This window comes from Vicugna pacos, chromosome 6, assembly GCF_048564905.1.
Source record: "Vicugna pacos chromosome 6, VicPac4, whole genome shotgun sequence".
NCBI classification, from domain to species: Eukaryota; Metazoa; Chordata; class Mammalia; order Artiodactyla; family Camelidae; genus Vicugna; species Vicugna pacos.
This window is the reverse complement of record NC_132992.1, coordinates 76,547,912-76,575,261: the sequence shown is the minus strand read 5'-3', so window position 1 is coordinate 76,575,261 and position 27,350 is coordinate 76,547,912. Positions and strand designations below refer to the sequence as shown.

Here is a 27,350-nt window from a genome sequence, read left to right as displayed (position 1 = left end):
TTGTTGCTCGTTAGTCTCTTCTTAGGCATAAGAAAACTGAGGCTCAAATAGGCTGTCTTGTGTTCAGGATCACACAGCAGCAAGTCTCAGTTAGAATCTAGATTTCTCTAAAAGTCAGTACTCTTAACTGCTATGTTTTATTGTCCCTTAAAAAAAAGAATACATTTATACAAATTTACTCAGCAGCTTTGACTCTAAGTGAGTTTTGACTTGTTTTGAAAAAAATCAAACCCAGTCAACGTCAAGGGATAAAGATTTGCCACCACTCAGGCCATGCTGAAGACAACGCCGCAGGTTCTGAAAACACTTCCCAAAGATGTAATCCAGAATGCCTCATGTTATCTTTGCATCCGTGTGATATGTGTATGCCTCCCTATCTTAGATTCATTTGGAGGTACATAACTTCTGTTTCTTTTTAAAAAATCTTTCTTGTTAATGTTGGCCTCTGCTCATATTTTGTGAAATGTGAAGGGTCTAAGAGAGGGATCGTTGAGATGATTCCAGGCATAGCAGCCAGTGCTTCTGTGGATTGGCTTTTCAGGATAAATTTGATTTTTAGAGGTGCTCCTTATTTGAGCAATATTCCACCCAAAGCATTGTTTGCTCTTCCATTTAAATTATCAGTGCTTGTTATTATAGCTGCCACCTAAAAAAGATAGCAATTATCGTGCTTAGGCACAGCTGCAGAGCTGTCTTTGCTTGATAATTTGTTAAGGGGTTCATGCCCTATTGTACCTTTTTATTATCTGCTTTATTGGAAAAAGTCCAGTTTTAGCTAGATTTCCCCATCTTCATTTCTCTAAAAGCCAGTGAGTTGAAAATGCCATCATTTGTCCTAATGTGATGAATGTTGAGGCAGAGCCAGCTCTGGGATATCAGGAAGCTCATTGTTCTTAGAAATTATACTGAAATCATGAAAGGATAAGGACTGAGTTTCAAGAAGGTGACATTTCTTGTTTGTACAGTGTGACTGATCAAGCTGGATTTCTGTGCTTAGTGCCATATGGAAAAATAGAGAGAATGTCAACATAGAGAAAGTGAAGGAAGGAATCAATAGGATTTTTTGGTTGCAAGCAACAGAAACAGACTCTAGCTAACTAGAAATAAAAAAGGGAAGTTTCTTGGAAGGGTATGGGGGTTGGGGAGAAGGGTGTGCTCACGATATTGAGGGGAAAGCTGAGAAATCAAGCTGAAAAGCCAGAAGCAGAAAGGATAGGAGCTAGAATGGCATTTGGTTCTCTGGCAAAGACTTGCAGCTGGTTTCTTCCAGTGCTACCAAAGTGATGAGTGAATGATAATCATTTTCAATTTTATTTTAGAAAAAGAGTCAAATTCCAGGGCAAGAGCTTTACAGGGGCTAAGCTTAGCTCACTCATGTGGCTACAGGAAGGCAGGGAACCTTGACTGGCAGTCCCAGCATTGAGTCTCTAATGAGACAGTCCCTAAAAAATGGACCTTAAGATCCCAAAAGTATTAACTATAAAGGAAAAAAAAATCTGATGAATTAGACTATATTAATATTATGACTCTTTGCTAATCAATATGTACTATTACGAGAGTTAAAGATAAGCCACAGTGTGAAAGAAGATATTTACTATAGGTACATCTGACAAAGAACTCATATCCAGAACATATAAAGAACTTGGACAAATCAACTTCTACAAAACAGCAGACTACTCACTGGGCAGAAGACTTGAAAAGGTGCTTCACAAAAGAGGATGTCTAAATGACCAATAAACACAAGAAAAGATATACAACTTCATTAGTCATCAGTGAAAGCTCAGTTAAAGCCACAGTATGATGCCACTGCACACCCGCCAGCATAGCTAAAATGAAAACAACAGACAATATCAAGTGGCAAGGGTGTCAAGCAACCAGAATTCTCAAATACTGCAGATGAGAGTGTAAACTGGTGTAGTCACTTTTGCATACTCAGTGACAGAACAATGCCATGCCTGGATATGTACCCAAGAAAAATACATGCAGACATGTACCAAAAGCCATGTATAAGAATGTTCACAGAAGCAGTAGCTATAGTTACCAAATCTGGGATCTGTCAACTGTCCATGAACATGAGTGTGGATAAATTATGTCACATTCACACACCTGAGTACAACGCAGAAATACAAATTAATATACCACATGCAGCAAAATGAATGAATCTCATGAATATAAAGAGGGCATACTGTATGATTCATTTATGTAAAGTTTAAAAACAGGTAATCTAGTGTATAGTATTAGGAGGCAGGATAGTGAGCACCCCGAGGGGAGGGTAGTTAGTGACTGGGATGGGGCGTGAAGGGGTCTTCTGGGCTGCTGGCCACGTTGTCTTTTGATCTAGCCGTGAGTTACCTAGGTGTCTTCACTTCATGAAAACTCGTTGGGCTTTAATTGTGTGGTTTATGTGGGTTTTTTTTCTATGTGTGTTTTATACTTTAATAAAATATTTATAAAAAGAACAGAAGAATGAAAGGTCTCCAATCCATGCATGCCCTGGAGTAACAGTTTGAACTGTACTCCATAAGTTTGAACCGTACTCCATCAGTTTGAACCGTACTCCATCGTTCCCTGACTTGGGCAAGTTACTTCTCTGTGACTCAGCTTTGTCATCTGTAAAAGGAAGATAATAGCAATGCCTACCTCCTCGGGTAGTTGGGAAGATTAAATGAGACCAGGGAAAGTGTTTAAAACAGTGTCAGATAGGCAGAAAGCAGAAAATAACTATTGGGTACATATATTATAGAGTAATTGCTCCATACTAGATGCGCTAGGGGATGGTAAAGAAGTGTAAAACCCTGGCCTCAAGGAATTTATAATAATAATTAGAAAGACAAGATATTTAAAAGAATAAATAGTTGACGCTACAGGAGAGTATTGGGAAGTTCCAGACGGGTGGTACGCAGAAGAAAAACCCAAGGATTCAATGGGAGAAGAGATTACTGTGGGCTAGAGTGTTCTGGGTAAAGCTTCTAGAGATGGGAGAAGTCAGAATAGTGGCTACCATTGGGGGTGGGGCGGGGAGGGACGAGAAATGGGTGCAGGGGACTTGTTTCTTGATCTGGGTGCTGGTTACGTGAACGTGCTCAGTTTGCAAAAATTTACGGAGCTCTACTTATGTGTGCCTTTCTGTATGTGTGTTGTACTTCAAGTATATGAAAGGGGCATTGGTTTTGAAAGCCTGTGGATATTTGGCCTTAGGCAAATTACTTAACCTCTCTGAACTTCTTTTTCTTCACCTATGAACTACGACTATTACCTCCCAAAGGGTTGTCATGAGGATTAATGGAGGCAGCTTGTGTAGAACACACAGTCCAGGGTGGAACAGGGGAATATCTCATGCACCTGATCTGCTCACTAGGGTAGAGGGTGACAAAGTGGGCAGACCTTTCCTGCATTAAGATTTGGAGCCTCCATTCGGGCTTTATTGCTTTGCTGGGGGATTGACATTGCGTCGTTGTTGTGAAGGGAGCCTGTCACAGCGGGTCAGTGTGGTGGTGTAGTGACTCGACTGCTGGGACAAAGGGCACTTCTGCTTATCAGAGCCACTGCTTGACAAGTGTCCACCGCCACCACTGCTGTTTCCTTTTCCTGTGTTTAGTCACAGCCACACCTGCAAGTTAGAGTGCAGGGCTGGTCCAGGAAATGTTTCCTGAGTGCTTGCTGGGGCCAGGCATTTCTGTAGACTCTGATGGAACATATAATAGTGACTAGAAACAGGGCTACAATACAATAGAATAAAGCATGGGCCTTGCCTTCAAGTAGCTTGTAGTCTAGTAACAAGAGGTGTGCATTTATTCCAGAAGCTTTTCTCTGCTTCTCTTCTGATATCCTCCTCTCACCCAGTATAGATTCTCCCATTTCCTCATTGTCTCTCTCTCTGTGTCATACACACCCTTCACTGAACTCCTCTCCAAAAGCTCTTTAACATGGCCTCTACCCAGCAAAACAATCAGCAATCAACTCTTAGCATGTATCTTTTCCTTGACTCCCTGCAAACTAGAGGTGGCCCTGCCTTACTTTAATTATGACAACAGAAATAACCATTTACTAGGTCCCCATTACATGCAGATGCTATGCCAGGCACTTCCTACATTCTTTCACTCTCACAACATGCTTCAGGGCATCATGTCCCCATGTTGTCGGTGAGGAACCTGAGGCTTCGAGAACTTAAATAATTTTCGCAGCCTCACCCCCAGCCTACCTGTGGCAAGCCAGCTCTCTCTCCGTGTGCCGTGCTCTTTGTAGAGCTGTTTGCAGTGTTTGCTCTGATGATTAAATCTTGTAAATACCCTTCTGCGTCAGTTTGTCAGTCAACTGTGCACAAATAAACCCAGGTGGTTAGGAGAGGTCAGCACCCTGGTCACTCTCACTGTAATTATTCTACTTTGCCTGGAAATGTCAATAAAGAGCCGGTCAGCCTTGCGAATAACTTCTGAGCTCCTGTTCCGTAAGCGCCTTACCATGCAGCAGCACTAACCTGCTGTGCCATCAGGAGGGATACTGGGCCTATTTCAGTATCTACGTGAAAATCTTGGATGCAGGCACTACAGGAAGAGCCTGTGTATATTGAGGAAGTTCTGCCACTTTGATCCTCCCTTGCAGAGCTGCCTCTCTCAGATTAACTTAGTACTTACTGCTAGCCCCTGTTCTGGAAATTTGTAGGCTGATAGGGGGATCTGGTGCAGATTAAAGTGAGCATCGCTGTCAGCTAGGCACAGAGGAGGCAGCTGAGTAAGTGCGTGTTCTGAGTGGTTTTGTGCAAAGAGGCACACAGCAGAGTGGCTACTGCTCCCACTGGTCCAAATGTCCTTGGGTCCTGGCTTCTAAAACACAAGCCACTCAAACTGAAACAGTCAACTCTACTTAACCCACAGTCTCATGGTATATGTTGGGGCTCGGGTCATGTTGAAATGAAGAGGAAGGTCAAAAGCCAACAAATCACCATGGGTTTAAGAGCTGGTCCTAAGGTTTTTAGACTCAGAAAGTGAATCATATTCTTGTATTGAGAGGTGAGACTTTATGGGCTTGACACCAATTTCCAGTAGGAGATGTATGCTGACAAGATGAACATCACCAGTTATTTGTTCAAAAACTAAAAGCTCCTGTGAATTGAGTTTCTTCTGCATGTGCTTACATCTTTACAGGTATTTATTTCCAGTTCTTACAAACACCCTTCAGGTTGTTGGGTATTCGTATGTCACAAATGGCATCCCAACCAGGTGTATTTAGCTCCAAATCTTGAACTCCTTCCCCTCTTCTCAGAGCCTGAAGGCATTCTATCTACTGTTAAGTTCCCAACTCAATGTTTGCCAGTTTGGCTTCAACCAGCTCTGCAGAATTATCTGTCATTTCCCTTTCTGGGTTCACGCAGCACTTTATGTATACCTGTAACAACACTCTGTGTTGGTTTGTAATTGCTTTTACAGCATTGCAATTAGTTATTTATCTGCCTGTTTCTTCTGCCAGACTCTGAACTTCTTAAAGACAGTGACAGTGTCTTATTCATTTTTTGTTTAAATGTCAAGCCCATCACATTACCTGGCAGTGCTGTGGAAGAGGAAGAGGAAGAGGAAGCCCTGGGTCTAGTGTTGCTAACATTCTATCTTCAGCACCTGCTACGCTGCCTGTCGGCAAACAGTATATGCCAGTACATATTGAATGAATTAATATAATTTTGGATATTATTTTTCTTCTATGAATCTTTTTCATTATTAAAACCGAGGGATAATAGTATCTTCTTTATAGAGATTAAATGCATGAATGAGACCTAGGTGAGCGATGATGTGATAGTGACTTTTGAGATTCAGATAGCGGCTTAAAGATTCATTATCTTGCTACATGTCCCATAGTTCGTGTATGTTTATCACTATAGTAGTGTTCTATTATATGCATATGACACAGTTTGCTTCCCCTTTCTCCTATTGATGGATCTTTGGGGGTGTTTCCAGTTTTTAACTATTAGGAATAAAGCTGCTGTGAACATTCTTGAAGAGGTCTATGTGTGGACATATTTTTCATTTCTCTTGTGCACAAACATAGGCGTAAACTTGCTGGGTCATAAGGTAGGGGAATGTTTAAATTTATTAGAGGCTTCCAAGCCATTTTTCAAAGTGATTTTATCGTTTTATACTCTTATTAGCAATATATGAGTGTTCTAGTTGTTCTGTGTTCTGTAACACCTGATATTGTCACAATTTCTAATCCTTAGCCATTCTGGTGGGGGTGTATATAGCATCTCATCGTAGCTTAAACTACATTTCCCTGGTGTCTAATGATGTTGAGCACCTTTTCATGTGCTGTATGGTCATTCACGTGGCTTTTATGAAGGGCCTGGTTTTTTTTTTTATTGGGTTATATATCTTTTTATTAATGGATTTGTGGGAATTCTTTATATATTCTGCATACAAGTCTTTTATCACTAGCTTTTCTTTTCACTTTTTAAGTGATGTCTTGATAAATACATTGATGAAATGTAATTTATTGTATTTTTTTCTTTCATGGTAGTTCTTTTTGTGTCTTAAGAAAATATTAACTACCCCAAGGTCACAAAGATATTTTTCTATGTTTTGTTCTAAAAGTGTTATAGTTTTGGCTTTCATATACATCTATGATCCTTCTCAGGTTAATTTTTATATGTATATAGAGAGAGGAAGAGGTTAAAGTCATTTTTTTCCATGTGGACGCCTAATTGCTCCAGCTGAGCTTTTTAAAAAAAAAAATGTATATATACCCTTTATCAGATGGAGAAATTATCTTCCATTCCTAGTGTGCTGAAAGTTTTTAATCACCAGTGGGTGTTAAATTTTACCAGATTACTTTTGTATTTATTGGGATGGTCTTACAGCTTATTCTTGTACATCACCATTCTGTGCACGTGTGGATAGCTTCTGTCGACAGAAATCGATGGGCAGCCTAAAAGTTGACAGTTATGTTTTATTCTGCGGACATTTCTGGGGACTCGAACCCCTTCGAGCCCAAGATGACAGCCTCTCAGATAGGCCTGAGGGACCGTGCTGAAGAGGTACCGGAGGAGCCAGGATATATAGGAGTTTTTACAGCAAAGGCCAGGTAGTCAGAACGTTGAAAGATCACTGTTAACTAAAGAAAACCAGACATCTCAAGTTAAAGAATTTAGCACTCTTCTGTGTATGGGAAGGCACAAAGGTCTGGGCTCATTGGAATCACTCCTTTGACATGCACCTTGCAATCTAGGGCCAGTGTCCTGTGCTTTCATGTCCCTCAGAGGGCACCGCTGGGCATGGCTGCAGGGGCCAGGCTGCCTGCTTATTTGCATCCTGAGATGACTGATGACCTGATGGTCACAGCATTCTTTGTTTACTGATACGGCTTGCAGTATTTTTCATTCACACTTCCATAACAGTCTTGCGAGGTATAGAGCTGTTGCCTAAGAGGACAGAAATATATATATATATATATCTATAACCACCAAATCCTGGTACCATGCACGGTTTAGTATCACATGACAGTTAACTTTTGAACACTTTTGGCCATTATTTTCAGTCTCTCCTTCATCAGCTGTCGTAACGGCCCAGAGGCCTCATATTTTGGTGGTAAAGGTGGGACTTTGGGTGCTTTTTATTACTTCTTTCATTTTTCTGTATTTTCTCAATTTTCTTCAGTGAACATGGATTACTTGTGTTTAAAAAATAAGCTTTTGAACTTCTATGTAATTAGATTATGAGTAGTAGACTTTAGACCCATTCCTAGCAAGTCTTTCTGAAATTATATCCAAGTCACCTTTGATTGGATTTGGGCATTTCCTAAAGCTCTGGGGGCAGCACATTTACAGACCATCTAATGGCGGATGATGGGACTCTTCTCTGCGGACCCTTTTATCATTGAGTTTCAGAAGATGTCCATTTTTCCTTCTGTCCCAACCTTGGGTTCCTAGGTGAGGTCCCCCAGTGCAGTTCAGTTCAGAAGGCTTTTTATTGTAGCGTCTCTTCTCTAGGAACTTACTGGCCATTTCTGGAAAAAAAACACAAAGAGCTCATGCCCATGTGTGCTGGGACAGGGGTTTAGATCAGGGGCTTCAGGCCTGCTTAGGACTTTAATGACTTCCCACAGATCAGGCCTGCCTGAGTCCAGGGTGTCTTTGCCAGGAGGTAACTCTTTCTAACCTTGGCTTTTAATGCTAGCACTTTTGTCTCTGAAACAGTGAGGCTTTATTTAGAAGCCTGGAGCTGAAGAAGCCTCCCCTAGACCAGACCAAGAATGGCAGCTCGAGGGTGTGGAACAGAGACCAGAGATAGGCTGTGACTTCCAGCGGCTATGCTTTGTTTTTGTGGAGCAGGAAGTCCTTATCTGGAGACTTACAAATCCGTGAGAGTTCATTTCCATTTCCAGAAAGGGAAGTGTCACCTGCCTGCCAGCAGTTACAGCCACTTTGTCACCAGAGCTACAGTCCCCCAAGGAGCCAGCCTAGGTCTCTGTCCTGTCAAAACAATCACTGTTTTGTTTTGTTTCTTTCTAATCACAGTTTCCTGATACTTTTTTCTCAATTTTCTCAAGTGTTTTCTGCTTTTTCTCAATACCTAATGTAGCTACTAGTGAATATCAATTATTTTCATTGCCTTATGTTGATTATTAAAATGAAAACTTTTATACTACGCAAAAAAAACCCTCAAAATGAAGAAACAAGTGCCCTCTTTCTCTTCCTTTCATCAGAAATAGTGAAAATAATTTAAATTGTAGAGCATGCCATATTTGACAAATGGCACTCACATGATTCGTTTGGTCCTCACAACTGTTTCGTGGTAGATAGACCAGATTGTTGTTATCCTTTTTATAACTGAGGAAACTGAGATTTAGAAATTGGGCAACTTGCTCTAGATGAGAGGGTCCTAAAGAGGGTCCTAAAGGGTCGATCTGCAGGCTCAGAGCTGGGGTCAAGCTGAGGGTTGTGGCCTCGGCCCTCTGGGGTTCGGGTCCTCGTGCCACCACTTACTCGTCTGTGATGTTGGTCGAACCACATAATCTCTATGCCTCAGGATCCCCATGGACGAAATATGGGTAACGGGAGGAACTACCTCATGTAGGAGCCTCCAGGATCAAAGGAGACGGTGGGTCCAGCCCTGGGCAGAGCACTTGGCATGTGACACGTGACTGGTGAGCGTCAGTTTTGCCGCTGCTGCTGTCTCGGAGGGAGGTGGCAGCCGTGGTGGGTAACTATCCCTCTCTCCTTCCGGCACCTCTCCTGCCCTGAAACCTGAAGTCTGTTCCTGAAGCCTGCAGGGTGCTCCAGACACACCCCAGAAGTAACCAAGTGCTCTGGGGGGTTAGAGAATCCAATCCCAGATCAAATACTTTGAAGAAAAGCTAACACCATGAAGATCTGTTTCCCTGGCTCAATGTTGCGCTCATTCTATAGATATTTTGTACCCATCCCCCCGGCCTCCACCACCCCTCTTAATCTCAATCAGAAATCTTAAGGATCTAGAGTAGTTGCATTCTTCCTCTTTACATATTTTTGGGACTATATAGTCTTTATTTGCTCACAACCCTTATCAAACTCATGCTGCTGGTGTATTTGCCACAGTCTGCTCTTGAAGATAGGGTAGAAATTCCTGCGCTGTATGGTGCATGCTCTTAAAAAGTCTTTGAGGAAGCAGACCTCTATGGTTTATGTTGTTTGTGCACCCCACCCCCTGGTGTAACTGAGCTTCTGGCTTGAAGGTGGGCAGATGACTCTGGTTTTATGTCTTTCGCTGGACTTCTCTCATATATGCAAAGAAGAAGAGGCAACAAGTGACCACACGTATCAATCTGCTGTGTGTCCAGCTGCAGAGGAGATTCAATCTGACCCCCAGGAAATGTCCTCAGTGAGGACACAAAGGTTATTGTTTTTACAGAATAGAAGGCAGCATGTTTGTCAATATTTCAGTGTGTCACAGCCGGGCAAAAAGCTTTAGATTTGAAAATAGAAGTCCTGATGCCATTACCTCATCTCTGTCTAATGAAATCCCTGACTTAAATGTCAACAGGAGTCAAATGTACTTCATGAAACAGATCATCAGCAATGGTCATCTTTTGTCCAGTATCACACTGTCTTATTACTTTTCACATGTCCTGCACTTCCCCACTGAGCTGGCCAGACATTGCATACATGCACTGGAGTTAATATATTGCATACTCTGCATTCCAAACTCCTTTAGCAAACATAATACTCATACTAACAGCTCGGTCAGATCCTGCCAACAACTACTGGCACTTCCTGTCTTCCCCACGGCTTGTTTTGAATGTTGTCCCATGAAAATTCTCATCTAAGAATATTAAGCCAAAAAAACCTAGGCTCTAAAACTGCGTATGCAGAAGAATGCCTACTTTGCAGAGAGGTGTGTGTTCATGAACGTGCATGTGCAGAGTGAGACAGCTTGAAAGAAACACACTGTGATGGTGACATTGATCATCTCAGGTGGCAGCAAGATTCAGGTGCTTTTAATCGTCTGTATGTGTTTCTGCATCATCCAAATTTTCTCAAATACAACTTCTTCCTTAAAATTATCAAAAAGTTTCATCTTCTTTATATTATAGAAACAAACCAATATTTATCTTAGAACTTGGTGACTGGAACGTTTATGAAACAAATGTGCTTTAAAATGAATCCACGCGTGAATGCATTAGATTGAGCAGGCCTTAAACCTTGAGTTGTCTCCCTGCTGAGGCAGAGAACACTCAAGCGCGGTCCCAGGGACAGTCGGGGGGCGAGTCAGTTTAGGGACATCGGTCAGTTCAGGATGTGTAAACATATGAAAGTGTTCTTGCCTTTCTACTTTCTCCTGTTCTCTGGTTATTTGATTTCATTTCCTTTTTCAGAAACACTGAACGGTCTCTGGGAGACTTTTGAAAAGGCCATGGCCTCTTTGATACACAAATTTTGGTTTAATATCTCTGTAACCAAGTCTTTATTCCAAGACTGCATTCTGCATTTTTATGGTCTTTTATCTTTAAAATACAGTAACTGCCCACCAAGGACCCACTCACACATCGTGAGAAATTGTAGGCTCACTTGGAATCTAAAACTACCTCACTATCTGAAAAGTAATCCTAGGACTTACCAAACAGTGGCTGAGCGCGTTTGACTGTTTAGAAGCATGTTCACATGTATTATTTCATATGTGCTTCCAGACTAGAACAGGGATGTTGGTTACCCCATGTTAAGTGGGGAAATGGCATTGAGAAACGTGCCCAAGACCACAGGGAGTTTGTGGCAAAGCAAGGGCTAGAAATAAAACCTGTTCTATGGCTGTATCAAAGCTCCCACAATGCCAAATGTTTCTTTCCAAAATCTTTCCCGAAGGGTACCTGGATTCTAAGGATTAATTGTGATAATACTACTAAATACTTATATAATGTTTGCTATGTAAACTTGAAATAATTAACTCAGTCCTCACCACAACTTAGGAGGTAAATACCATTATTATCTCCATTTTATAGTTGAGGGAACTGAGGCCTCATGCATTTGTAAAGTAACTTGCCGAAGGTCACAGAGCTGTAGGTGGAGTAGCCGGGATAAGAACCAGCCTGGAACCAGAGTGCATCCTCTTGACCACTTGACAGTGCAGTCAGGGCCTATCCACTTCCCACCTGTTGATGCCAGGGTGACCCAGGCCAAAGATGATACCTCTTGGGATAAGAGTCTTAAAGTTCCTTCCGTCCAAACTTACAGGATTTGAAGTATGTGCCTTGTATTATTTAAGCAAGAAGAATACTGTTCTATTTCCTTGCGGAAAGAGCAAGGGAGAATAGAGAGGAGCACTGAAATGGAAATATTTTTGCTCAATAACCAGACAAGTTTGGAAGGTTCTGGGAATTTGCATGTGCCCATGGTTCCTACAAAGATCTTTTCATTTATCTCCTGCCTGACAGTGGAGGAGCTTGACTGCAGGCAACAGAATACTAACTTTAAGCAAAAGGAATTTATTTTAAGGGTATAATTGTTTACAGAATCAGAGGAAAGCTAAAAACTCCAGCTTCAGGACGTTGATGTATCAGCTTCTACTGTGTTACAAACCAGCCTGAAAATTAGTGGTCCCCCAAAACAACCATTTGTTTATTAGCTCAAGATCCTGTATATCAGCAATGTGGGCAAGCTTGAGCAAGTCCTTGTCTATGCTGGCTGAGCTGATCTCCTTAGGGGCTCACTCACGGGTCTGCTGCAGTCAGTTGCCTGGTTGGCTGGGGTATCTTACTTCCCCTTCATGTGATCACTCATCCCCACCCCGCCGGCTCATTTGCATAATGGTCCTGGGGTTCCAAGTACAGCAGAAGAGGGCAAGCCCCAGCACACAGCACTTTTCAAGTTTCTGCTTGCAGTATATTTGATCTTGACTAAAGCAAATCACACGCTCTTGCTCAGAGTCAGTGTGGGAGGGGACTGCCCAAGAACATGGATAGAAAAAGGAAGAATCTGGAGAATCTGGCCATGTTTGCTATCTCCCACACAGATGGGCAGGAACCTTGGCAGCCTTAAGGCTCAAGTCAGCAAGGACCTATGTGCATGCTCTTCTGAGTAACACAGCTCCCACCATTTTCCTATGCTTGAGTTAGTCCTTTCAAGATTTCCAACACAAATCTGACTTTGCCTGGGATACGCATCCTGGGTGGGCTGACATTCCGGGAAGACCTGAAATGAGAAGAGGAAAATTCAGTTGTGAAGTTCTTACCCACAGTAGCAGGGGAGGGGTACAGGACAGGTAATGTACTATTCCTTCCTTCTATATTGTTCACTATATTGACTTTCTGCTTCCCCTCTGAACAATAGGTTGACTTTTCCTCTAAGACTTTATTGATAGCAAAAGTAACAGTCTCAACCTGTCGTTTGAACAATAGGAGATTTTAAACATTTAATTTAAAAGACACTTGCTGTAAAGCTCGCGATGACTCTGGCATGAGTCAAGATCTCAGACAGCCCCTCTTCCTTTCACTGCTATGTATTTATCGGGCACCAAGATTATAGCCAAGAAAGTAACATCAAAAGACCTGTGTTCTGATAGTGAGGTCACATAACTCTTGGCCCCAGCAGCAACTCCAGCAGTTATTTGTTGTAGGTTGGTTTTATAATTTTTGCAGAATTGGAAGACTGGTTTTAAAACTTACTAGAGAGCAAAGTGTGTGGTGGTGACGTCACGTTTAGGTAGATTCCAGGCAACAGGGAAAGCCTGAGACAAGTTGTTAGCATGGCCACCAGGGAGCTGGAGCAGTTAAGATTCAGTTATTGCCCAAATAATAGGAGAGTTTAAGGGAGTAATAGATCCTTCTTGTTTGCCAAAATACCTTTCCCTTGGACTGACAACGAAGACCATTTTTTCTGGTTATAATAGCCCACTATTACAGAGGACAGGGAAGAGGAGATATCTTTGTGTACGTGTGAACCCCTGCTACACATTTGGAATATGCCTAGTACACTAAACTAGTCTTTTCCAAATGTTTGGTCATGTTTCTCTGAAGGTTTGATCATGAGCCTTTAATATTAGTTTATTTATAAATATACTATATCGTAAATGTACCCATAAATTACAAACATACTAGATATTTTAGTCAATTTTTTTTAACATATAAACACAAATTAGAAATGTTTAAAGGCTGGGTTTAAATAGAACAAAAATAGAAGTTCTGACATTTTCATCCCACACCACAGTGGATCATCTTGTATACCTCCTTGGGTGTACTCCTCCGCTATGGGGACTGCTTCTCTGGAATGCTAAACCATCTTAGACCTGCTCAACAGTTACAAAGGCAGTTCTTAGTACCAGAGGGATAATAGAAAGTTGGGTGTTCTGTCTCGACCAAAGTGTGCTCATGACCTAACATTTCCCTTATGCTAATCACAGTGGCTTTGTGAATGCAGACTCTCACGTCTCGTCTAATTCCCAAGCCTTTGCTATAATTATGGGAAGATTTAGATTCATGGAATTATAACTTGAGACAAACATTCTTCTTGCTTTCTCCATCCCCCTTTCCCTTGATAATAATAATAATAAAACTTCAAAGGCATTTTCCCTCCCCACTTCTTTCCCTCTCCTCTTTTTTGCTTCCTTAAGAATTCTGAAATAATAATAATAATATATATATATATTTTAACATTTTTTATTGATTTATAATCATTTTACAATGTGTCATATTCCAGTGTTCAGCACAATTTTTCAGTCATTCATGGCCATATACACACTCATTGTCACATTTTTTTCTCTGTGATTTATCATAACATTTTGTGTATATTTCCCTGTGCTATACAGTGTAATCTTGTTTATCTATTCTACAATTTTGAAATCCCAGTCTATCCCTTCCCACCCTCTACCCCCCGGTAACCACAAGTCTGTATTCTCTGTCCATGAGTCTATTTCTGTCCTGTATTTATGCTTTGTTTTTGTTTGTTTGTTTTTGTTTTTTAGATTCCACATATGAGCCATCTCATATGGTATTTTTCTTTCTCTTTCTGGCTTACTTCACTTAGAATGACATTCTCCAGGAGCATCCATGTTGCTGCAAATGGTATTATGTTGTCGGTTTTTATGGCTGAGTAGTATTCCATTGTATAAATATACCACCTCTTCTTTATCCAGTCACCTGTTGATGGACATTTAGGCTGTTTCCATGTTTTGGCTATTGTAAATAGTGCTGCTATGAACATTGGGGTGCAGGTGTCATCCTGAAGTAGATTTCCTTCTGGATATATATTTTTTGTTGTGGTAGTTAATGTTTCTTGAGCTGTGGGCCAGTTAAACCCAGTGTCCATTAATGATCTCACTTACCTTCACAGCAATCTTATGAAGTACATACTGTTATTATTCCCCTGAAGAGCTGATAAACGCTGAGGCTTAGCGATGGCTAAGTACTGTGCCCAAGGTCATAGGAACAGTTTTCTAATGGCAAGGCCAGGTCAGTCTGACTCCAGACCCCAAGCCCAAGCCTTACCCTCTACTGCCTGCAGTGGCATAAAACAGGTAGTGAAGACATGGGGCCAGGAACTCAATCCAATGTTAGTACAAGCCACTTTCAAGCTACATCTCCCTTTATGGGCCTTGTATCCCAGGAGACACTGGTATATGTATGCTGGACGGCGAGGGTGCTGTAGTAAGTCAGGAAAAGTACTGAATATATGAATCATCCAGCAATAGCTTTTCACTCTGTGTTTGCCTGCAGATTACCTACCTTATGAGGTCTTCTGAAAAATTGGACAGGTTCAGGAGTACAGATAGATTGCCACCTGCTAGACTAAATCTATTGTCATGCTAGAAACTAGCTGTTTGCTGTTTTTCTGATAAATTATTTTAACTTGGTATGTTTACAGTTTATAAATTGCACCTACCGTCAGTCTGTAAGAATGTCTCCTTTGATCTTGGTAACTAAAAGGGAGCTAGACAAGAACTGAAATGAAATCAAATTATCAACTCCAAATTCAATTGCAAAGAAGTGGCTTGCTGCATACAGGAGCTGTTTGGTTATTTTTGTTGTTGTCATTGCTGGAAAATCCACATACAGAGCAAGGAGCTTTGGGTGGTCGTCATTTGTACAAATCCTTTCAGTTTGCAGGAATTGCTCCTAACCTTCTATGAGTGGTCTTAGCCCAGCTGATTGTACCCTGTATCCCCAGCAAACCTTTTGACTTTCTCCTGGAAGCTGTGTTACATTCTAGCAGATTAGCAAATGGAAGATAGGCTTGATACAGACTCATTCAGAATGCCTGTTCTCATTCCCAGTAAATATACTTGTACACAAGCACATGTAGTAATTCATGAGAGTCCCCAGCTCTGTTTCTCTGCCCTTTGACCACATTTACAGAACCAAATTTGGAGAAATAGCACTTCCCATCACTAAAGTTCGAAATGATCAGACTTTGAATCTGGTCTACAGTAGAATGGCTCTACTCTATAACTGTTTCAGGACTGTGAAGGGAAAGAAGGCATTGCTGTGTGTGCTTAAAGTGTACCAGCTCATCAGGTTAGACACTTCCAAGCAGGTGAGACTGATAAGACTTTCAGGCTCCACCCCAGAATAAGTAGGCAGGGGTCCATGCCCATAGTGCAGGCGCTCCATGACCCATGCAATGGAAGGCAGACCTAGCAGAATTATACATAAAGAGGATGGTGAGCCCCTGCCTCTACTGGGGCATCTACTGATTGGTTGGACATTAGTACCAGGTAAAATTAGACCCATGTATTGAAGGGGGCAGAGAGGGAGATGACAGAGCCATTGGTGAAGCTGAAATCTCTAGGTTAATTTCATTTGGCCACTTTGACATCCTCTCTGAGACATAGCTGCTTTCTGTTACTCACCAACATAACCAGTAGGATAGTCCAAACCTTATCCATGGCTGCTCCCTAATCCTTCATAAATCTGATTCTTTCTCTGTTTCTAACTGCTGCAGTTGAGATAGTAAAGGTAGTTAAGTGTGTCTTTACTTTCCTCAGGAGTTCCAGGATTTAGGGATCACCTTACAAAACCCGAAACCTGATTTAACCTGCTCACCCAAGAGTGATGAGGAGCTTAGAAACTGAGATCTCTGACCAAAGGTAACAGCAGAAACGAGTCTCTTCTAATCCTACTTTAAGATGTACCCTATTCCTTCACTGAAGTCCACAGCCTTGACTGTTCCCCACCCCTTAGGGGTCCAGTGGTTCCTTGGAGCTTACAAGCATCCTGGGTTGTTGCTGAGGTGTATCCTACACGGTGACCAGGTGAATAGTGAGTGCAGACATTGGGGCATACACAGATGAGACTCCCACTGTGGCAGTGGGAAAGGCAGTCCTGATCAGAGTGACTTGTCCTGGTCACAGTTAAGGGCATGGGAACTGTAGACCTGCTGCTGTTTGGGGAGCTTGCTCAGTGTCCCTTCAGGCAGTCCATTTCCCGGGCATAAAAGCTGTGCTCAAGTCAGAGTCAAGATGGAGACCCTTTTTTCCCTTGCCCTACCATACGTTTTCTCTGACAGTGACATCTGGATGTCAATCCTTGTGTTTTAAACTCCTGAACTACTATGTTGTCCCATCATAGAAGAGTTTGATGGTCCATTAAGCAGAGAGCTTCACAGTCCATCCAGACGGGCTCAGGGCCTAGAAACTCCTCTTTGTTCATTCCTCTTTGGTGGGCTTGGAAAATAGTGGAGGATGGGAGGGCTTTTTGCTATAGCAACAATAAATAAATAAATAAAACACAGGTCAGGTGAGGTCAGCAGGTATTAAATCTCTGAGATGCCCTGATATATAAAATGTTAAGAGATTAATTTACAAAATGGAATGCTCATTTTTCAGTTTACCATAGATATTGGAATCTAGCTCTGTCCCCTGCTTATGACCTCTGCTGGGGAAATGAAGTTGGCCCCATCAGACAACAGTAAGGTATTATATAGCGGGATCTCTGCCCAGGTGAGAGTTAGAGAATAGAGCCTTCATCTAAGACAATATAAGAAGCTGATATCAGAAAAGCAAATTAAGTCAGGGAACTAGTAAGCCAGTTGAGTGGAAATTTAGTTGTTGGAGGAGGATACCAGAAGCAAGGATCCAAAGGCTGAGTACTGAAGAAGGCCTGGGGAAGTGGGCAGTGGTAAAACACAGGCAAAGGTTTAGAGCCAGAGAGAGCAGATTGATTAGGAATACACAAGATGTTGGAGATGTTCCCAGGCCATTCATCAAACTTAAAGTCTGATGCTTACTTTTCTAAGCAAAAAAGGTGATGAAATGTGTTGGGTCAGCCCATCTTGAAAAGCAGGGAGGGAGTTGGCAGGGCGAGCTGGACCAGTCATTTGAGGAAGGTACTCAGTACTGCTTCTTAGATCATCTTGGCAAAGAAAAACCAGAACATGGTGTAAAGATGTTCTTGACAGGGATTCCGTCAAGTAGTGGTAAGTGGTAGTTTGGTGAATTGGCTCCATCACTTTGGGGAGACCTCTGACCAGCATCAGAGCATCCCCTCTTCAGGACAAAGCTGAGGACAGATAAACAGACTCAGACCCTGCAGCTCTCCTTTTTATCAGTGTATTATGATAGCTGAGTAGGTCTGAGATTATTTTATCCAAGTTAGAGCCTCCCTTGATAAGATTCAGATGACTAACTCCTTTCTCTCACCCATACACATTCACACATGAGGAGATACATGCCTTGATGCCCCAAAGCTTCCCTGTATAAATGCCAATCCTTGTTTAGTTAACTTTTCTCCCACTGAACAACACTCCTAAAAAGTTCTTTGTCAGGATAACTCTTGCCAGTCTCAAAGGTAAATTAACAAGATTTTAACTTAATGAACAAGCATTTAGAAAATAAGAGTTGAAACATAGAGAACAAACTTATGGTTACCAGGGCATAAAGGAGGTGGGAAGGGATACACTGGGAATTCAAAAATGCACTTCTTGGGGAGGGATGGAAATGTTAGCTGTCTTGATCATGATGGTGTTTTCATGGGTGTATACAGCTATCAAAATTCATCAAATTGGACATCTAAAATACATGTCGCTTACTGTACCATACCACAATAAAGGTATTAAAAAAAAGTTAATGAATATTAAAAGTAGGGCTTGATTTTTAATTTCCTCTTGGGCAGTTGACCTAAACTCATTGAGACTCAGTCTCCTTGGCAAAATTGATGCAGGAAAATGGATGTGGGGCATGAGGAGGGCCCTGTCTTCGTGGTCTTGGTGGGGCCCCTGGGACCTGCCCCGCCAGGTGGGAGTCCTTGGCTTCGCACAGGAAAGAATTCAAGTGCGAGCCACAGTTGAGTAAAGGTAGATTTATTTAGAAAGATACATACTGCATAGAGTGTACGGCAAGAGAAAGGCAAGGAAAGGGGTGTGGGAATTGGGTGCTCAGGTTAAAGTAAAAGTAGGTACACACTCCATGGACAGAGGGCAGGCTGTCTCCGAGGGGGAGGGAGTGAGAAAGGACGGCTAGGTGTGGTCTTGCCAGTTTTTATGGGCTTGGGAGCTTTACATGCGTACTGGTGGGACCATTCCAACTACCCTGGGGAAGGGATTAGGATTCCCAGGAATTGGGCCACCACCCATTCTTTGGCCTTTTGTGGTTAGCCTTGGGACTGTCATGGCACCTGTGGGCATGTTATCAAGCTGTTACAAAGAGCATATAATGAAGCTCAAGGTCTACTAGAAGTCAAACCTCCCACCAGCTTAATCCTCAAGGCCAACTGGAAGTTGAATCTTCCACCATTTTGGTGTTAAATTGCTGTCATTCCTTGAGTGGCTGTGCCCTGCCCCCTTCCCTCCTGTCTCAGAATGAAGGGGTCATGTTTTAGTATTTCTAAAATCCCTTTAAGGCTGAGAAATGCCTACCATGCATCCGAGGCAGTCATACAGTTTTAAATATATGCATTTATATAACAGTGACTGATGAGAAAGCTGCAATAATGCAAGGATATTTTGTTCTTGCCACTGCTAATAAATTCTGACAAAGAGCTCTCAGTAAGTTCTTTGCATTTGTCATTGCATTAACAAATTAGGTTAACAAAGGGGGGAGGAAAATGGCAGAGTATCTTCCTTATTCACAATATCATAGAAGATGTGATTCCCCCCCCCCCCATAGTGCTAACTTTTTCATCAGTTTGGTGGCTTTGAATACCATTGTAATCATTTAATTTAATCTTTGGGGAACTTAAAATAGGTCGCAGTCTCACATTAGCAGAATCCACCATTTCTCTTCAGTTTGCATCAGTAAAGGTGCGAAGGAAGCTCTTAGGTACAGAAAATTCTCCTTGTGATGTAGGAAGAGAAACTAATCTCCATGCATGGCTTTTGTCTGGCGGCAGCCCAGCTCATAATACTGCAAGCAGGCTGGAGGTAGCAAGTGGAAGAGATGGTAATTAAAATAATGCTGGATTTTTGGTTTTAATCTAATGAGTCAATAAATTGGAATTGTCGATGATAGTTAATGTTGTTCTGAGGATAATTAGTTTTGCCTATTTCTTAGTGGAGACATTCGCCAGCCTTTTTTCCCCTCCATGTTGGTTCCAGTACCAGCCACACCAGTCACAAGCTTCTTGGGAAAGATCTAGCTGCCGCTTTATCAACACGGACCACAGCTAAGCTGTTGGTTTTCTTTCTCTAAGGTTAATTAGTGGGAGGAATAAAGATATGTTTTGACCTTTAAAACTTCTTTACTTTGTAAGCAATACAGCATTTTTGAAAAAGAGAGAATACAGATTCAGAATTTTAAAAAGCACCTCTTACCCCACATGAAACACTTGTTTTCACTTCAAAAAGCTTTTTAATACATATATGCTTTGTATCATGAATATGTATCATTCTAGCAGCCACAGCAATAGTTACAGCCATGGACATCTACTGAACACTTTGATTTGCCAAACACAGTTCTAACATCTGTATTAAATTTTTCCAGCAACCCAATTGTGGTAGGTAGTGATGCAGGAAAACAGATGTGGGGCATGAGAAGGGCTGTGTCCCAGGTCTCGGTTGAGCCCCTGGGACATGCCCCACCAAGTGTGGGTCCTTGGCTTCGCACAGGAAAGAATTCAAGAGCGAGCCACAGTTGAGTGAAGGTAGATTTATTCAGAGATACATTGAAAGGCAAGAGAAAGGCCACAAGGTGTGGGGGTTGGGTGCTCAGATTAAAAGTAGGTACACATTCCAAAGACGGAATGCAGGCCGTCTCCGAAGAGGGAGAGAGAGGGGAGCGGCCACAGGCGCTGTGTTGCTAGTTTTTATGGGCTTGGTGTCTTTATATGCCAATAAGTAGAAGGACCAGTCTAAGGGGAAGGGGCTGGGATTCCCAGGAAGTTGTCCATTTTCCACTCTTTGACCTCTTGTGGCTAGCCTTGGGACTGCCATGGTGCCTGTGGGCATGTTATTCACCATGTTAATATATTACAATGAGCGTATAATGAAGCTCAAAATCTACTAGAAGTTAAATCTCTCATCCTGAGCCTCAAGGCCTACTGGGGTTTGAATCCTTCACCATTTTGATGTTAATTTCTGTAGCATTCCTTGAATGGCTGTGCCCTGCCCCCTTCCTGTCTCACTAGGATTTCAAATTTTCCTAGTTTCATAAGATGTGAAACGTGAGACACAGAGACATTAAACAACTCACCCAAAGTCACACAGCTAATAAGCTGCAGATATGGAATTGAAACCCACGCAGTTCGACTCCACATCATAGGCTCTTATTCACTTAACAATATATATCATGATCAGTTTCCATGTAAATAAACATACAGAAACAGCATTGTCTTGATTGTTACATGGAATTTTGTTTTAAGGGGATAACAGTTGATATACTCAGTCTCCCATTGTTGGACATTTAGGTTGTTTCCAATTTTTCCATGATACAAACATTACCATGGTAAACATACCACCATATACATCATTGCATGCCTGTCTTGTTCTTTCCTTAGATAGACTCCTGTAAGTAGAATTCTTGGTTTCGTTTTTTTGAGACTTTTGTGCAAATACTCAAATTGCCTTCCAGAAAGATTTTTTTTAACACTTAGGACATTTGAGTGTATGTTTCCCTGTATCACCAATAATGATGATGATTCTTTTCAAATCTTTGTCTCTCTGACACAGAGAGAATGATATTTATTGTTTTATAAGGTTAAGCTCCTTTTTCCAAATAGTTAATAGATATTTTATTTCTTCATTAGTGAATTGACTGTACTTATCCTATTTTTTTTTACATTTTTTATTGATTCATAATCATTTTACAGTGTTGTGTCAAATTCCAGTGTTCAGCACAATTTTTCAGTCATTCATGGACATATACACACTCATTGTCACATTTTTTTCTCTGTGATTTATCATAACATTTTGTATATATTTCCCTGTGCTATACAGTGTAATCTTGTTTATTTATTCTACAATTTTGAAATCCCAGTCTATCCCTTCCCACCCTCTACCCCCCCCCGTAACCACAAGTCTGTATTCTCTGTCCATGAGTCTATTTCTGTCCTGTATTTATGCTTTGTTTTTGTTTGTTTTTGTTTTTTATCCTATTTTTTGTAGTCATTTTTATTAAGGATACACTGTCATTCTATATTAAGGACATCAAGTTTTCATCACATATGATACAAATGTTTTCCCCCAGAAATTTTCCATTTAGGTAAGTTGCTTTTTATATGTGAAAGTCTCAAAGAACATCCTTTAATGAAAGGAGGCTCAGAAAATATATGACCTAACCTTTATAAAAACAATTGAAGATGTCCTTCAGTGATAAAAGAAACAGAATTAAGAGCTCACAAATAGGGAATTCAATATTAATAGGGGATTTTTTTTTAAAGTAGTATTTGGCAGTGCTTGGGTTCACCTCAAGAAATGCTTTATTTTTCTATGAAAATACGAACCACTATGACCTATGTGCACTATGGACCACTGTTGCTTTTCATCTATAAAAGTGTCTTAAGATATTTTTTATTTCTTTTGTGTAATTATATGTGCAAGTATGATTTTGTAGAAAAACAAGTTCTCATTTTCAGAAATTTGACCTATATCCCACTACCATCCCAAAGGATGGATTTTTAAAGCAGGTTGTAATCATGGAAGATGAAACTGCCTAAGGAGAGGTAATTTGGTAACAAAGTTTTCCAATACTTTTTAATGGCTGTCAAAGAGAATATAGACTCTTTAGAAACAAATTCAGAAAATTTCCCTCCAAATTTAAAGACACTGCACTTAAATTATGTTATGAGTCTAATGCTTCAAAACTGTCTAGAACTTGGTGTGGTTTCAAGTAACTTGCTTTAAAAACAGATTTATTGTAAGCAGACAAAGGCCTTTTTTCCCCTTCTTTTTTGGCTTAGAAGAGGAAGATGAGAAGTGCTGTTGGGGCGGGGGCGGGGGGGGGGGCAAGATTCCCAACAGAAGAGAATCCTTTGGCAGCAAGAATAAGCAGCTTTGGCAGAAAGCCACCCTCCAAAGGAAAAGGACTCAGGGCACGTTTTAAACTAGGGAGTGGCAATCAGCTCCAAGGCAAAAAGGAGATCCCTGGTACAAGGGATGGGTCAGTGCCAGACTGTTTGGGTGGAAACACTGCTTACAAAAACTCCGTGGAGCTGCCTTATTAGAAAGTGATGCATTTTGAGATACACCCCTCTCCCAGTTCTCTGGGGAGGATTAGTTACCATTCCAAGGAAGTGATTATATTTTACTCCGGGCCACACTGTTCCCTGTAGTCTTCATTACAGTAACAACAACAACGCACGCCGTCATGGTGGTAGTAGTAATAATAAAAATATATAAGTACTGCAAATCTAGGTTGTTTCCTGACCCCTTCCCTCCATTTTCTAGAAGATAAATCATGTATGCATCTACAAAAGTGGATTAATGATTAATTTGAAGAAGAGTCTCATCTTTCATTTTAAAATGCTGTGAAGTTCTTTTGTGGTGCTGTACATATAGAAAATACCTTTTGCTTATTATATTTCTGGGGTGAGTGTGGGCATGTACGCATGCATGCTCATGTATTTAGTCTACATTTTCAGAATGACGATTTTCAGTAGAGCTAATTGCTATTTGTTTGAATAAATATTCTTTGAAAGATGGATGACAAGCCAGCCATCCCACCCATGTGTCATTATGTGTCCAGTTCTGTGTGACATTGCTGATTTGGTGTGGTTGGATATGATATTCATGAAGGTTAAGCAGGATGGTCTGAAAACTCAACCATTTGACTTAACCATTTGCATATCCATTTCTCTTTGATTCCAAATTTCTGGCAGTAGAAACCCTGGGTGGAATAGTGGCAGAGATCCCCATACACATTCCTCCAGAGACAGAATAGAAGAATTACTCCAAAGCAAAGTTTCTTTTCTCACTTATTCAGTCAACAACCCTTTACTGAGTATGTACTATATGCCAGACACCTATGTGTTTCCTGTGCCACTTCATCAGAATCCGCTCCTCCTTGACTTGAAGGACTTCGTTCCCCTTCCCTGCCCATAACCCCGGCTGACGCACAGACTCTTTACTGAAAAGGTTTGGATCTTTCCTGCATCGAAACTCAAGTCCTGTGTCTCCTTCCTTGAAGGCCCTGCTCGGGTGGAGTTTTATTTGTAATAATCTTTTTTCTTCCATAAAATAAATAAACCCCAAGATGGAAGTATTTTAGAGAAAAAAGAAGAAATTAATTTCATGAGCATTTTCTTATCTTACTACATACTTTTTTACGGATTTATGTTATTTATTTCACATTTTAATGGCTGGGTATTATTCCATTGTATGCCTGAATTTCTGAACAGTCCCTCAAAACTTGGTTTACAATTTGGATTTATTTCCTTAGGGGGAGACTACAAGTCATTGTTCATGAACATTTGTAAGACCCTTAGTACAAACTGCCAAACCATTTTTAGAGAGTTTGTAGCAACTCTCTTCGAGAAACTTCTATGAAATAAAGGGAGAATGTATAAGAGTTAAATTGCCAGGGACCTGGGTCCTAGTGGGACTTCTGTATTGACAGACCCATTTGTATTCTTACTACATTTAACGTATGGCCCTACTGGTGTGCTTCTTACAAAACCAAGCACTTGAGACAGGTGATGAGCTGCTTTGGAATTCACTGGATTCCAGATAAAATTCTAGTCATCCCTCATTCCCATATCTCTAGAGGCCTTGAATAGCAGCCCCTCACATGTTCTCCTTTTCCTTGTAGACAATTCTTCCTCTCTTCAGGAAGATGAAGAGGTAGAGATGGAGGCCATCACCTGTCAGGTTAGCAGTCCAGCCATGAACGGCCATCCTGCCACTCCAGTGACCTCTGCTCGTTTCCCCAGCTGGGTCACTTTTGATGACAATGAAGTCAGCTGCCCTTTGCCACCAATCACCTCTCCTCTGAAGCCGAAAACACCACCTATTGCATCTGTGATCCCAGAAGTACCTTATAACTCAACTGAGTCCTTTAAGAAGAGGGAGCGTCCCAAGAGCACGTTGATGAACTTCTCCAAAGTCCAGAAGCTGGACATTTCCTCCTTGAACCATCCACCTTCCGTGCCTGAGGCTCCACCGTGGAGAGCAACCAATCCTTTTCTGAATGAGACTCTACAGGATATTCAGCCCTCCCCTATCAACCCGTTCATCGCTTTCTTTGAGGAGCAGGAGAGGCGCTCCCAAAACAGTTCCATTTCTGGTACCACGGGCAAAAGCCAAAGAGATTCCCTCATTGTCATCTACCAGGATGCCATCAGTTTTGATGATTCAAGCAAAAACCAGTCACACTCAGATGCTGTTGAAAAACTCAAACGACTCCAAATTGAGGATCCTGATCACTTAGGTAGTGCAACACTTCCTGATGATGACCCCATAGCCTGGATTGAATTAGATGACCACCCATCAGGCTCTGCACCATCCCAGCCCAGAGATGGGTGGCCCATGATGCTAAGGATCCCTGAGAAGAAAAACATCATGTCCTCCAGGCACTGGGGACCCATCTACATCAAACTAACGGACAGCGGTTACCTGCAGCTGTATTACGAGCAGGGCCTAGAAAAACCATTCCGTGAGTTCAAGCTGGAGCCTTGCCATGAGATCTCAGAACCACGGCTCCAGAACTATGATGAGAATGGCAGGATCCACAGCTTGCGGATAGACCGCGTCACCTACAAGGAGAAGAAAAAATACCAGCCTAAGCCTGCTGTGGCCCACACAGCGGAGAGGGAGCAGGTGATTAAGCTGGGTACCACTAGTTACGATGACTTCCTGAGCTTCATCCGTGCAGTTCAGGACCATCTCATGGATCTGCCGGTGTCATCCATGGACTTGAGCACAGTTGGCCTGAACTACCTTGAAGAGGAGATTACAGTGGATGTCAGAGATGAATTCTCTGGCCTTGTGAGTAAAGGAGACAACCAGATTCTCCAGCACCACGTCTTGACACGGATCCACATCCTGACTTTCCTCTCTGGCCTTGCGGAGTGCCGCTTGGGTCTCAATGACGTCCTTGTCAAGGGGAACGAAATTGTCTCCCGGCAAGACATCATGCCCACCACCACCACCAAGTGGATCAAGCTGCACGAGTGCCATTTTCACGGGTGTGTGGACGAGGATGTGTTCAACAACTCACGGGTTATCCTATTCAACCCTCTGGACGCCTGCCGGTTTGAGCTAATGCGGTTCAGGACGGTATTTGCTGAGAAGACCTTGCCTTTCACACTCAGGACGGCAGCAAGTGTCAATGGGGCAGAGGTGGAGGTGCAGAGCTGGCTGCGGATGTCCACCGGCTTCTCCTCCAACTGCGACCCTCTCACTCAGGTTCCCTGTGAGAATGTGATGGTTCGCTACCCGGTGCCCAGTGAGTGGGTGAAGAACTTCCGCAGGGAAAGCGTCCTGGGGGAAAAGTCTTTGAAAGCCAAAGTGAACCGGGGGGCAAGTTTTGGCTCCACTAGTGTCTCTGGCTCTGAGCCTGTCATGAGAGTAACTCTGGGAACGGCCAAGTACGAGCATGCCTTCAACTCCATTGTGTGGAGGATAAACCGACTGCCTGACAAAAACTCAGGTGGGTAGAGATTTCTCTACTGTGAAACAGCCGCCTGGTGGCCAAAGAGCTGGGATCAAATTTCCACATTCTGTTCCCCCATGAAATGCTGGTGTTTGTTGTGTCAGCAATGGTGATGGGGAGGGTGGGGACCAGGGGGACCAGAAAAGCAAAGATAATAGGCAGAGTAAGTAACAAATATGCATGACCCAGTTCACTCCATCTTTTTACTCCCTTATCATCACACTTCTTCCATAAAACAATGCATTATTCTTCTCGTCTGAGCTACTATGCAGATTTCCAGGGCAGCTTACGAATTTGTATTATTTTCTGACTCGTTAAAGTATTATCTGGTGTTGGAATCCTTTCCCGGATCCTAGAAGGTTTCTGGGTTTTGTCTTTCTAACTGTGCCCTGAGTATAGGTAAAAGGGCCAGCTTATGGCCAATCACGTGTGTAGTACAGGTGAGGAGTTAGGTTTATGGTTCCAGACACCCTGGGCAAGGCCTGTCAGTCACAACCTCCCAAGCTCAGAGCTGGGATTTGGGGATGGGGAAGGGCCCTCCGATCAGACTGATGATCCATTCAGGACATGAAGGTCCAAAAGGGCTGAAATCCTATTAGGTAAAAAGGGAAGGAATGTTTAATTTAAACAAAAGAGACAGTTTATCAGCCACAGCTGGCCTGCTCACAGCTGTCAGGGGTGCTCGTGTGCATGTGTGAGCCCAGAAGGCAGTGACATTCCCCATGGGTCCACTGAGATTTGGGGAAATGACAAAACTAGGGCGTAATCAAGCCAGCTCTAACAATTTTATTTCTTAGGGTAAGTCTGGGTGAGCCCAAGGGCAGGCAATAAGCCCAGGATCCTGTGATCCCTTAAACCACTTCCCTTCTTGTTTATAATACATTT

General features: G+C 42.1%; 1 protein-coding gene and 1 long non-coding RNA gene across 6 annotated transcripts in view; one reads left to right on the top strand and one right to left on the bottom strand.

The window, feature by feature from the left end:
- STON2 (stonin 2) overlaps positions 1-27,350 on the top strand; it is a 140,827-nt gene that overhangs the window by 100,073 nt on the left and 13,404 nt on the right. For all 5 annotated transcript variants that reach the window (XM_072963541.1, XM_072963542.1, XM_072963539.1 and 2 more), the window contains one exon: positions 24,624-26,462. In XM_072963541.1, coding sequence (XP_072819642.1) covers positions 24,624-26,462 — 1,839 coding nt within the window. The remainder of the gene's footprint in view (positions 1-24,623; positions 26,463-27,350) is intronic.
- LOC116281010 (uncharacterized) overlaps positions 11,925-27,350 on the bottom strand; it is a 48,804-nt gene continuing 33,378 nt past the window's right edge. Inside the window, exon 3 of the long non-coding RNA XR_004190451.2 lies at positions 11,925-12,646. This is a non-coding gene — a long non-coding RNA (uncharacterized lncRNA). The remainder of the gene's footprint in view (positions 12,647-27,350) is intronic.